Source organism: Crotalus tigris, unplaced genomic scaffold, assembly GCF_016545835.1.
Source record: "Crotalus tigris isolate CLP2741 ecotype Arizona unplaced genomic scaffold, ASM1654583v1 scf7180000018224.911827, whole genome shotgun sequence".
Lineage (NCBI taxonomy): Eukaryota > Metazoa > Chordata > Lepidosauria > Squamata > Viperidae > Crotalus > Crotalus tigris.
In genome coordinates this window covers 679,678-693,182 of record NW_024096891.1, presented here as the reverse complement: position 1 = coordinate 693,182, position 13,505 = coordinate 679,678, and the positions used below count along the sequence as shown (strand labels likewise).

The 13,505-nt window shown below is 41.8% G+C and overlaps 1 protein-coding gene across 6 annotated transcripts in view; it reads left to right on the top strand.

The window, feature by feature from the left end:
- Positions 1 to 13,505, top strand: part of AMOTL1 (angiomotin like 1) — a 58,988-nt gene that overhangs the window by 25,833 nt on the left and 19,650 nt on the right. For all 6 annotated transcript variants that reach the window (XM_039349078.1, XM_039349076.1, XM_039349081.1 and 3 more), the window contains 4 exons: positions 957 to 1,869; positions 2,083 to 2,377; positions 5,876 to 6,020; positions 9,591 to 9,680. In XM_039349078.1, coding sequence (XP_039205012.1) covers positions 957 to 1,869; positions 2,083 to 2,377; positions 5,876 to 6,020; positions 9,591 to 9,680 — 1,443 coding nt within the window. The remainder of the gene's footprint in view (positions 1 to 956; positions 1,870 to 2,082; positions 2,378 to 5,875; positions 6,021 to 9,590; positions 9,681 to 13,505) is intronic.

The following is a 13,505-nucleotide window of genomic DNA, read 5'->3' as shown; positions in this document are numbered from 1 at the left end:
CCTATATATTGGAAGACTGCTGTCATGTCAGGGAAGAGTTTTTATAAACAGGGAAAGCAGCAGAGTGAATGATAGAAAAAAGGTGCTTTTTCATAATTTCACTTTAATTATTTATATATATTTTTAACCTTCTATCCTTTACAGAATGTGCTCAGGAGGGTTTAAGATTAGGAACAACCCAAAAAGTCGATAAAATCTGATAGATATTATAAAGAACAAGAATCAGATACCTCCTCATTGACAGCAGTGTCAGTGTGAAACAATTTTAATGCTGCATAAAAATTACTCAAGAATAAATCCTGTTAAAAAAAGATAAGTGTAGGACATAGAGTACCCATATGAATTTTAGTCACCCAAACCCTGAGAATTAATCGCCTGTTCATGTGTGAAATATCATCCTATGGTTAAAATTGTGTCCTTGTAGTAGAACATAGAATGAAGAAGATGAAATGTTTTAAAAAATGGGTAGACAGACACCTTTCAAATATTACTTCAATGGCCTCACTTCTTAACTCCTCACTGGACCTTATTTATGGAGATACTCAACCAACCAGATCATGATTGTCCCAAAGATGCTTTTCTCCAAAAGGCCACTGGACTTACTTGGTTTTTTTTTTTTTCATTGAAAACATTTTGCTTCTCATCCAAGAAGCTTCATCGGTTCTACTGCTCTACAGAACTGAAGAAGCTTCTTGGATGAGAAGTGAAAGGTTTTCAAAAGGAAAAAAACCAAGAAAGTCCAGTGGCCTTTTGGAAAAAAGCAATCTTCACTGGACCAACTTTTAGATAATATTTATCTATTTATTTATAAAATTTACAGACCACCCATCTTACCTCAAGATAATATTCACAATGGTGTAATTTTTTTTGTAGTCTTTAAAAGTTGCATGAAAAAGGCCTCAGCTCTTACCTTTTTCCGTCTTTTTGTTTCTTTCTGCTTGGCGTCTGGGCCACAGCTGAAGACCCTTTGTGCAACTTCTACCCCCCAAGCTTTCTCCAGGCTTCAGAGGTGGAAATGAGAGGTTCGGAGGATGTTGTCCCTGGTACTGTTTTACAGCGGTTGATCCAGGAGTGGCGTTATGGCAATCCCAATGAGAATATGAACCTGCTGACTCTCCAGCACCAAGCTACGGGGAGCGCAGGACCCTCCAACTCCACTGCCAGCAGCACCCTGTCTTCTTCTGCAGAAAACCTTGTGCCGGAAGACTCACAAATGGTCCAGCAGTCAGCACGGCAGGAACCACAAGGCCAGGAACATCAGGGGGATAATACAGCGATGGAGAAGCAGACCAGAGGCTCACAGCCTCAGCAGAACAATGAAGAATTACCTTCTTATGAAGAAGCCAAAGCTCAGTCTCAGTTTTTTAGAAGTCAGCAGCCTAGTGTTGTTGGGCCCAGTTTCTACATGGCCAGCGGCACTGGTCCAAAATCTAAAACAGAAGGTAGGCCGACTTTGGCCCGTGCCAACAGTGGACAGGCCCACAAAGATGAAGCCCTGAAGGAACTGAAACAAGGCCACGTGCGCTCCTTGAGCGAGAGGATCATGCAGCTCTCCTTGGAAAGGAATGGGGCCAAACAGCATCTTCCCTGCTCGGGGAGAAGCAAAGGGTTCAAATCCAGTGGGCCCTCCCCTTCCCCAGCGTCCAATAAAGGCATGGATCTGAGAGGACCCCCTCCAGATTATCCATTCAAGAGCAAGCAGGGGGGCTCTCCAGGAAACAAAAGTCAAGAGCCTGGTGTGTTTTTTAATGAGCAACATTCTGGAATGGTTCAAGAAGTGACAAAGCCATCCTATTCAGCATCACAGCCAGCGAGGAGCGAGGTGGCTATTGTCCGATATCCGGGTCCCCCAGAATATGGTGTCACCAGGTAAGTTTTGAATATTTTTTTTTGGGGGGGGGACTCCTACTGTAAAAAGATCAGATCCTTGCACAATCTTTCTCTTTTCTTTATTACATAAAGAATAACACATTAACTATTATGAATAATTCTTCTTTCAATCATTCCAGTAATTACAAGCTCTTTGCGACGGACCTCTTTAAGTGTAAGTAATCCAACTGAAATGTGTTCCTCTTTCTGTAGTCGTCAGTGTGCATCATCTTTTCCATCACTGCCAACACCCCAGGAGCACAGCCCAGTGTCCTCCCAGACCTCCTTGCTTAGCGGCCCACTGCACTCTGCGTCTCTGCCGCCTCTCTCAATGGCCACAGCATCCCAGTCTCTGCCCGCAACTCCGCCTAGCCAGCAGCCCCTCACACCAGATGCCTTCACGATAGTACAGCGAGCCCAACAAATGGTGGAGATGTTGTCTGAAGATAACGAAGCCCTGCAGAAAGAGCTGGAGGGCTACTACGAGAAAGCAGACAAGCTTCAGAAGGTGGGTGGCAGCATAGAGAGGATCCAGGTCTACCTACCTACCTTACAGTGGCTGTAGCCCATCCAACTCAAAAATATTCTGGGCTAATTATGAGGCTGTGGTGGGTTTTTTTGTGTGAAATATACATTCAGGAGGCACGTATATAACTTGGAATTGAGACCCTCATCTCTGCCTTGTATACTGTAAATGATTTGACTCAGCTCCCATTCCATTCATCTTCTTGGAAACGAATATTGAAAGGTGGAAAAGTATGTTTTTTGGAGCACCATCTAGCACAGTGGTTCTCAACCTTTTTAATGCCGTGACCCCCAAGCGGTCGTAAGTTGAGGACTACTCAACCGGTCGTAAGTCGAGGACTGCTCAACTGGTGCAGCACCGTTTGCAGAATGGGACTTTTGGCGGGCTCAGCAGGCAGAGACAGCCTGGACAATTCCTATTGGCTTTTGAAAGCCAATAGAATTAGACTCTATTCAAGAGAGTCTATTCTATTGGCTTTCAAAAGCCAATAGAATAAAAGGGAGTAGCACAGCTAAGGAAAAGGGGGAAAAAAAGGCAGACTGTGTTGTTTGGCGACCCCCGTGAAAAGGTCGTTCGACCCCAAATGGGGTCCCGACCCACAGGTTGAGAACCACTGATCTAGCATCTCCTTTAGCTTTACTACCTTACCTTCTCAGATGAACTATGGCTCATCATAACATTGCAGAAGACATTTTGTAGATAAACGTGCCCTCTCTTATGGCACCATTTTGTGAGATGTCCATAGCATATGCTCAGAACTTCAAAACGTGCCTGCACTGATCCCCAGAAGATATATCCTGGTTATAGATAGTGGCTAGCTAAGTGATCTGATAGTTCAAAGCAGTGTTTCTCAACTTTTTATAAGATGTCTTGAGTTTTGGCTCCCATTTCTTGGAGTTGAAGTCCAAATATCTTAAAAGTTGCCAAGGCTGAGAAAGAGTGATCCAAAGGATAGTTAGGCTTTTGTGTAAAGTGGAGGCAATTCATGTAGTGTAGTAGTGTCTGGGACATCTCCAACTGAAATCTCTCTTCAGCCAAGATTCTCCAAGGGGCCTTATGTAATATTATTCTTTCCTCCTTGTTGATCTAGTTCAGTGTTAACCAAACTTGACAATTTTAAGGCATGAGGACTTCAACTCCCAGAATTCCACAGCCAGCAACGCTGGCTGTGGAATTCTGGGAGTTGAAGTCCACATGCCTTAAAATTGTCAAGTTTGGGAAACACTGATCTAGTTGTTTACCATAAATACCTGTCTGAAATTCTTCCCAATGCTTTATAAATGAACAATATTATTGCAGTTGCCTGAGTGATGCCAGTGTTCAGAGTCAATTTCTGTGATGTCGTTTTGTAACGCCTCAGTCGCCCTCCTGTCAGACAGCCTGTTTCTAATGCTTGCCAAATTCTCCGCTGACACAAGAGTGTTTATACAGTTGTGGGCTGTCGTAGGCCACAAAAGGGGTTCTCAGAATTTTCTGCTCTGAACCAGCTTTTGGAGGCTTTGCTTTGTTGCCTAGCCTACTGTCGTTTTAAATTTCTGGGAACTGTCCAACTGTACATTTTCACATATGAAACAGTAGAGTTTCCCCTCCAAAAAAGTTCAGTGCATATGTCTATTGACATAAAAACATAGTTAAGCTTTTACCAAGCGGTCCATGTGTAATGGTTGAGACAGCAAAAGTATTCTTGGTTTCAAAGAGGGGCTATAATTAAGTAATTTTATATTTTGCCCTTAAGTGGTCTTATGATGAAAATGGAGGGTCATTTCTTCTTCCAAATGTAGTAAGTTGGTCTTGTTATATTTAGAGTTTTTTTTAATCATTCTGCTGAGTGGGAATCTGAAGAAATTCATCTCCTATTAGAACCGCCAAGCTTCTGTTTACATCGTTGTTGTCCCAGTTCTTTTGATCTTTAACCATGCAAAATAAAGTAAAATAAAGCTAATTGGGATTCCAGGCTACCTGCAGCCATAAACTACAATTCACAACTAGCAAAAGTTGGATTCACACATCATGCTGCAGTAAATTTGTATCCCCACTGACCCATAGCTATCATCTTATTCCTTTTTGGGGGTAAATGATGTTCTGTAAAATATGGTAGAGGAGACCCTGATCTTTGCCATCCATCACAGTTTTGGTCAATCAAAGCTTTTATATTTATTTAATTATTAAATTTATTTCCTGCCCATCTTGCCACAGGACGACTTTGGGCAGCTTACAAAGTTAAAAGCAATAAATAATACAAATATTTATTTGTAATCTATTTTGGCCTTTAGGATACAACCAAAACCCAGTTTTAGTCCAAGCATGCTCATACAGTTCAATGCAAGCTAGGGTCTCTAATCTAGAAGCTACCTTACAAATCAGCATTCTGCTGTCCACATTGCTCCAACTAGGTCCTGCATACTCCAGCTAAGACAAAACTATAGCATGTCAATGGTTTAGTCCAGTGGTGGTGAACCTATGGCACGGGTGCCAGAGGCGGCACTCAGAGCCCTCTCTGTGGGCACGCGCGCTGTTGCCCCAGCACCGCCTTCCCCCCACGGCCCTTTCCTCACCAGCAGCCCCCCCCGGAGGAGAGTTGCCCCCGGTCGTGGCCCGTGCAGAGCAGCGCAGCCAAGGTCATGGCAGTCGGTACAAGAGGTCCGCCCCCGCACCCCGCAGCATCATCTGCTGCGTTGCTGCCATGGTGCTGCAGGGCTGCCTGCAGTAGGTGGTCCTGCGGGGACGTGGGTGAGACAGGAGGTGGGGTGGAGTAGGTGGGGCAAGGGGCAGAGCAGAGTGGGCAGGGCAGTGGCGGACTGGGTTTTGGGCACTTGGTGTCCAAAAGGTTCACCATCACTGGTTTAGTCCATTTTGTGAATCCAGAATCTGTAGCCTGTGTTTGGGGTCATGAACCAGCAATCAAAGGAGGAAGCAACTTCTAGCTACTGAAGATAAGGAAGGGTGACACATGTCATGTGAGCATCTTCAGTAGCTGAGGAGTGGAAGGAGACTCCAAGGCTTCTAGAAGACTTGGTCTCATGTCTGCCTACCAACACCCTGCTTCCGAACTACTAAAAAAAGAGGCCAAAATTAAGGGTGTGATTTTGGGTAAAAGACATAAAACTACAGGTGAGACTAGAGGCAAAATCCTCCCCCCCCCTTCCCAAGATTTTCCTATTCTGTTTGTACTACTAGACAGGGTCTTCCTACATTCCTCCAACCTAAAACAAAATTTGCATGGAACCCGTTGAATGGAAAGCCCGTGTTCTACAAGCTTTCCACGGGTGTGCTCAAACGTTTTTCTGGTGATTAGAAAAGAGATTGCTTTCAGACTTTTTAGGTTCGCGAAAGGATTCCCATTTAGACATGATGGTACAAGAATCCTTTTTGCAAAGTTACAGAAGGGGTAGAGTTGGAGGGGATGTCTAGGTACTGTATAATGATTGACATGCATCCTGCCCAGTTTTTATTGGAATATTAATTTCTCCTTCATCTTAGTTTGAAATGGAAATTCAGAGGATTTCAGAAGCTTATGAGGACCTGGTAAAAATCACCACCAAGAGAGAGTCACTAGACAAGGCTATGCGAAACAAACTTGAAGGTGAAATCAGGAGACTCCATGATTTCAACAGAGACTTGCATGGTATGTCTCCTCCTTCTCCTCCTCCTCCTCCTCCCCCCCTCCTCCATTTTGTGATATATGTATGTATGTATGTATGCATGTATGTATCTTATTTATGTCATTCATTCTCTCTATATGTTCAAATCACCACAGTGAACTTTCATACAGGTCACTTACTTTTCCTTTCATTTCTTACATTTCTTTTCATTTCTTAATTATTATTATTATTAATAATAATAATAGTAGTAGTAGTAGTAGTAGTAGTAGTAGTAGTAGTAGTAGTAAAGTTGGAAGGGACCTTGGAGGTCATCTAGTCCAACCCCCTGCTCGGGCAGGAAACCCTACACAATTTCGGACAAATGGCTGTCCAGTCTCTTCTTAAAAACTTCCAGTGTTTGAGCATTTACTGCTTCTGGAGGCAGGTTGTTCCACTGATTAATTGTTCTCACTGTCAGGAAGTTTCTCCTTAGTTCTTGGTTGGTTCTCTCCTTGATTAGTTTCCACCCGTTGCTTCTTGTCCTGCCTTCAGGTGCTTTGGAAAATAACTTCACTCCCTCTTCTTTGTGGCAGCCCCTGAGATATTGGAACACTGCTATCATGTCCCCCCTCGTCCTTCTCTTCGTTAAACTAGACATACCCAATTCCAGCAACCGTTCCTTATATGTTTTAGCCTCCAGTCCCCTAATCATCTTTGTTGCTCTTCTCTGTACTCTTTCTAGAGTCTCAACATCTTTTTTACATCGTGGTGACCAAAACTGGATGCAGTATTCCAAGTGTGGCCTTACCAAGGCATTGTAGAGTGGTATTAATACTTCACGTGATCTTGATTCTATCCCTCTGTTAATGCAGCCCAGCACTGTGAAAAATTGATGTTCTTTACACTTTTTACTCCTCTTACATTCCAATTTCCAATCCCTCCTTCCCATGATTGTCACTAGGTTGACCTACAGTCTTAACCTCTGCCATGATCATAACTTTAGTAAATCCAGGCTTTCATTGGGTGGTTTTTAGTAAAACACAGAGAAGGTGTAGAATAGGTTACCACATTTAGTCATAATCAGATTACATATGGCATGCCCCGCTAATGGTAAGGATGATACTGGGCAGTTTTGGTACATTTTGACTAGAATGCCACAAGCTCAACTAAATTTTATTAATTTATTTAAAGCATGCTTGAACTATTCTGTGCAAACCATGATCTAAAATCTATCTCACAAACCAGCATCATATCAACAGAGATATAAGAGATATCAATTGACCATTCTATTTCAGTTTTGATCCAAAATCAGAATGGGGTAATTTGGGGTGGAGAATGGGGATGATGAGCACAAGCTTCTTGTTACCCACAGAGGTGTACATCCAGTGACCTGACTTGTGTATGCATGGACATTTTTGTTTTGCAATATTTTGAGATGGTCAGGAGTTTAAAAAATGGAAATGATTCTGCTTTGTCCTGTAAAAGTGGTTTTAAAAAGTCTATTTTATTTCAGGCATTTCTGCTTATTGTTATGACAAAGATTAAGCATTTTGGCATTGACCGTGTAATTCTGGTGTGCTGTGGTGACCACACCTTGTGATTTTGGGTATTGATGGGTCCGTGGTTGCTTTGGCCAGTTCTAAGCTATCATATTCTATTCTATATTGGCAGGCTAGAGGCCAGACAAATTATTCTCTGTCGTGACTTTTAGAAAATTAATATAGATAAGATTGTCTGGATCAGGTTGCAGACGTCTGCTTAAGGGTTCCATCTATTATTGCTTGACCCAAACATGAACCCAGATTGCTTCTGCTTTTCATTAATTATATACAGGACTTATTGTCTGCAAAGAAATACTTGTGGCTAACGCTAATTATAGTTTAGGGCAGGGATCTCCACACTTGGCAACTTTAAGACTTATGGAAGACTTGCTGGCTGAGGAATTCTGGGAGTTGAAGTCCACAAGTCTTAAAGTTGCCAAGTGTGGAGACCCCTGCCCTAAACTATAATTAGCGTTAGCCACAAGTTTTTCCCTAGAGACAGTAAGTTCTGTATAAGTCCTGTGAACTTCAACTTTCAGAATTCCTCAGCCAGCATGGCTGGCTGAGGAATTTTGGAAGTTGAAGTCCACAAGTCTTAAAATTGCCAAGTTTGGAGAGCCCTGGTTTAGGGGAAGCCAGAACTGTAAAACAGAGATTGAAGTTCTCTAGGTATGAAAATCAGAGTATATGAGGGGGCATTTATATTGATGCCAATCCCCTACTCAGGGCTGGAATCTTATATTATAACATCCACAAACAACTACAGGTAGTGCTTGACTTACGACCACAATTGAGCTCAAAATTTCTGTTGTTGTGACATTTATTAAGTAAGTTTCACCTATTTTACGACCTTTCTTGCCACAGTTGTTAAGTGAATCACTGCAGTTGTTAAGTTAGAAACACAGTTGTTAAGTGAATCTGGCTTCCCCATTGACTTTGCTTGTCAAAAGGTTGCAAAAGGTGATCACGTGACCTTGGGACACAGCAAGGATCATACGTATGAACCAGTTGCCAAGCAACTGGATTTGGATCCTATATCATGGGGGTGCTACAAAGGTTGTAACTGTGAAAAACGGTCCTAAGTGACTTTTTTCGGTGCCATTGTAACTTGGAACGGTCACTAAATGAACTGTTGTAAGTTCTGTACATATCTGGCCTTTAATTGAAGACAGCCAGGGAAGGGAGCCCACCATCTCTCTGGATGATTCCACAGACAATCTGCTCTTACTCTTATGAAGTTTCCCCTGGCATGTATTCAGAATCTTCTTGTAACTGGTCCTGCAGTCTGGAATGAGGGAAAAAAAGTTTGCTGAAAGAGTTGGGCTGGTTTTTAAAAAGGTGTTGCCTGACTGGATTTGGAATCTGTCTCTCCCTCTCCCTCTCTCCCTCCCTCCCTCCCTCCCTCTCTCTCCCTGTCTCTCTCTCCCTCTCTCTCTCCCCCTCTCCCTCTCTCTCTCCCTCTCTCTCCCTCTCTCCCTCTCCCACTCTCTCTCCCTGTATCTCTCTCTCCCTCTCCCTCTCTCCCTCTCTCTCTCTCTTCATTAGCTACAGCATAAACTATTGACTCGACGTGGCTACTTTTATTTTTTTCCACAACTATTGCAAAAAGAGGAGATCTGTATAGATTCCTTTGTTCGCCTTCCTCTTTTTTGTGCTCCCCCAAAATTTGTCTTAGTCACAGAGTGACAAGTCAGGGAGGAGATGTGACAGAAGAAATTCCTCCACCATAAGATCTTTTCCTGGAGCCCAGTGCCATCCATAAGCAGAAATAGTTTTTTGGCTTAAAGACACGAAGTTAAGACCTGTACTAGCCTTCCCCCAAACACTCCTTGATGTGTTCTAGGTTGGAGAAAGTTGAGCTAGGCTGAAGTCTCCATAAGAAAATCTCTCCCTTCTTCCTTATTCTCTAATATAATCTTCCCTTTCTTGCTGCTATTTAAATTAGTTTCTCTCTGAGTCTCTCTTTTTAAAGTTTTTATGTCACACTTGTTAGCCTGCCTCTCACCGTTCAAGCATTCAGTGCAACACACATGATATATTTTAATCTTAAAAATCTTTCTCCTTCCTGTGTAGACCGACTGGAGACTGCAAATAGGCAACTGGCCAGCCGAGAGTTTGAGGGACATGAAAATAAGGCGACAGAGGATCTTTATGCCTCTCAGAGTGAGTGCCATGTTAATATATACTGGACCTATGTTAGGAAATGTAAATGTATGTGATTTCACTTTATTTCCTAGCATCTGAATTTCTTTTTCTTCTGTTCTCTGTCTTGTTTTTCTGGAGAGATTGTTGTAGCAGTTTATTGTAGGGAATAAGGATTTTTTTATGGAAGTGAAAAGATCTGAGAGGAAAAAGGAAACCCATTCCCTGATTTGCAAATTCAATTTTTTCCCACCTTCTTGGTTCCTTCAAAATTCATGCAGAACTCAAAGTGGTAAAGCAATCAAATGTGGTTCCTTTGTTAAGATGTGCAACAGATTTTGGCATTCTTCATCCCCAACCTGTAGATGTACTCTGCATCACCTTTGGAGTATATTGTTGAAATGAAGCTGAAAAGTGAGTATTGCCCACAGAGGGATGGCCTCCATGTTGACTTTTTTGATCTTCCTGGTCTCTGCCCAGCCCAAAGGAGGTACTTAGAACCTCAGTGAAGAATCTAGGTCTGCAAATCTGGAAGGCTTGGAAGCCACTCCCAGTGTTGCCATTACGTTGGACTTTTTTAAACGCAAAAGAAAGACATTCTTATCATATACCTGAGGGAAAATGGCATTAACTGCATTTAATTAATTTTAATAAGAGTTGTCTTGGCTCTGTCTGCATTATCCCTAGCTCACAAGTGCATCTCATTACCCCAAATATGTCTCCTTTTATTGTAATGTTAAGTAGTCTTTTAATGTCCATTTATAGGTAAAGAACAACATTATACTGGGTGGGAAGCTGTTGAGTATGAACTTTTGGCTCAGATTTGTGGAGATGTAAAAAGAGAAATAAAAACCAACTAATCAGTAATAAGGGACGGGCAAGAAAAACTTTAAAATCATCATTGTTTTTCCTAAGAGGCAAAATAGGCTGGTCACTGTCCTTTTCTCTCCTGTAAGGTTCCAAAAATAGATGCTATGTGATGCTGTAGGAAGAATCATCGATGATGAATGTAATCATTCTGGCCCTACTTTTTCAACCTAACAAAATACCGAAAAGATGACAATTTTTGGTCTCTGTTTCGGAACATTAGGGCCACTGATCACTCAGGTTGCATTTAGACATCATGTTGGTTCTCCATTTTTACTCTTAGGCTTATCATACTTAGTTCAGAAGCCGCTGAGACAGTAGCCTCCCATACATTTTATTGTTGTGAATTTACAACTTGATGTTCTACAGAGAGGTGTTATTTTGTCCATCCAGAATCAGAATCAGTGTGGAGCAGGCCAAATGACACAATGGCTTTCCATGTGTTCTTCACCCAGGATGCATGTTGCATTATAACAGTGGTTCTCAACCTGTGGGTCGGGACCCCATTTGGGGTCGAACGACCATTTCACGGGGGTTGCCAAACAAGGCTGTCCGCCATTTTTTTCCCCTTTTCTTTGGCCACGCCCCTGGTACCCGGTGATGTATAAGTGGTTGGGGGTCACCACAACATGGGGAACTGTATTATGGGGTCGCGGCATTAGAAAGGTTGAGAACCACTGCATTATAAATTGTAGAGATCTGCTGTAGAATATAATAATAATAGTAATAATGATGATAATGATGATGATGTTGGAAGGGACCTTGGAAGTCATCTAATCCAACCCCCTGTTCAAGCAGGAGAACCTATACCATTTCAGACAAATGGCTGTCCAGTCTCTTCTTAAAAACTTCCAGTGTTGGAGCATTCACCGCTTCTGGAGGCAGGTTGTTCCACTGGTTAATTGTTCTAACTGTCAGGAAATTTCTCCTTAGTTCTAGGTTGCTTCTTTCCAGTGCTTTTTTTCTATATATATAAAAAAAAGGTGCTGGAAGTCACACACGTCATGCAACCCTCCTTGCCTACCCTACAAGGTTCCACCCAAAAAAGGTGCCGGAACTCCGTTCTGGGCGTTCTATGAGAAAAAAAGCCCTGTTTCTCTCCTTGATTAGTTTCCATCCATTGCTTCTTGTCCTGCCTTCAGGTACTTTGGAGAATAGCTTGATCCCTCTTCTTTGTGGCAGCCCCTGAGATATTGGAAGACTGCTATCATGTCATCCCTTGTCCTTCTCTTCATTAAACTAGACATACCCAATTCCAGCAACCATTCATTATATGTTAGCCTCCAGTCCCCTAATCATTTTTGTTGCTCTTCTCTGTATTCTTTCTAGAGTCTCAACATCTTTTTTACATCGTGGTTATATCTTTCATTTAATCCTGGCTGATTTGAAAGAAGTGAACTTAGTTTAAGGGCTAGGAAAAATTGCTAAATGCCAAACTATTTTCCAAGAACTGGATTAATCGATAAGGTTGCAGGATGGCAGCTTTGAAGTCAACCAGCCTAAAATATGGATGCAATCAATTAAAGAGTTCAGTGCCTCTAAGCAGCTGTCAGCTGTAAGGTTTTGTCTGAGCAGGAGAAATGAGCTAAATTTACAATTCTTACATATCGACTACAAATCTAGTATCTGCCAGTAGACCCCAATAACTGCCCATTATGGCTGGTATTTGGGCTAGTTCTTTGGGACTGGGACAGCCTGCCCTAGACTCTTTGGCAGCACCACAGCCTCACCCAAATACAAATATTTATTAATTTCTTAGTTGACAATGTTTATTAAAATATATGTACTTCTATATACACTTTGCTAAAAATATTGCTGGAACTACCACAATTCATAACTAATTTTTGTTGTTGATCTGCAACATAGGAGCAAATGTAGTTCCTTAGAGGACAAATCATACAAAATACCACAGATGTTTGGCATGAATACTCTATGAATACTCAGGTCCATGCTATAAATAGAAGATAAAGTATTTCCAGGAATAGAAAGAGGATTATGCAGATCCTCATCAGATAGACTTTATTTATTTATACTCAGATATTCGTAGCCTTGTGAATACCATCTACAGTATAGTCTTGAGGTAAAAACAGAATTAGGTATCCTGGGTTAACCGGCAAGGAGTTTTGATGCAGCACCACCTGAAGTAAGATGGCACCGTTAGAATATGAGAGTCCGTTTTAGAATTTCTTCCCAAATGATTATCAGGTATATACAACAGTAATAGCAATAGCACTTATAGCAGTTTACACAGTCAGCCTATTGCCCCCAACAATCTGGGTCCTCATTTTACTGACCTTGGAAAGATGGAAGGCTGAGTCAACCTTGAGTTGGTCAGGATCGAACTCCTGACAGTGAACGGAGTCATACTGCAATACTGCATTCTAACCACTGTGCCACCACGACTCCTAAGTTAATTAATTAAGATAATTAAAGTATTGGAATCTTAATCAATTTGTGTAGAGAGAGAGAGTGACTGTATATAAGAGTGGTTTGAACTCAAGCAGAGCAATTATGCCTAAGCACATTTATTTACTGCTTTCTACAGTAAAAAGGTAGGCAAAGAGATCACAATAAGCCTTCAGTTATAATCAACGGTTGGGAAAATTGTAACACAAAATTATAGTGAATTTAAATGGCGCACATTTGAATAAACAGCAAATAAATATCATATTTGAAATTGCAAGAAAATAGGGAAACAAACTTAACAAGGCAAATACAAAATAATAAAGGCGATCTGCACAAGTAGCAATTGTCTCTCACGTATTATGGGTGCAACAGCATAAATACAGTTCAGAGGATTAGTTTGAGGTTGACTCAGAGGGGGCTGGAAGCAAGAAAGAAAGATGGTGGGGGGGACTTGCAATAATTTTCTCAATGCTCCCCTCCCTTAAGTTTGGATACTAACGCTTGGCCTTATGTTTTTCTCTTTCAAACAGAATGTTTAGGATAACTGATAACAGTGAGCTAAATAGAATTAGG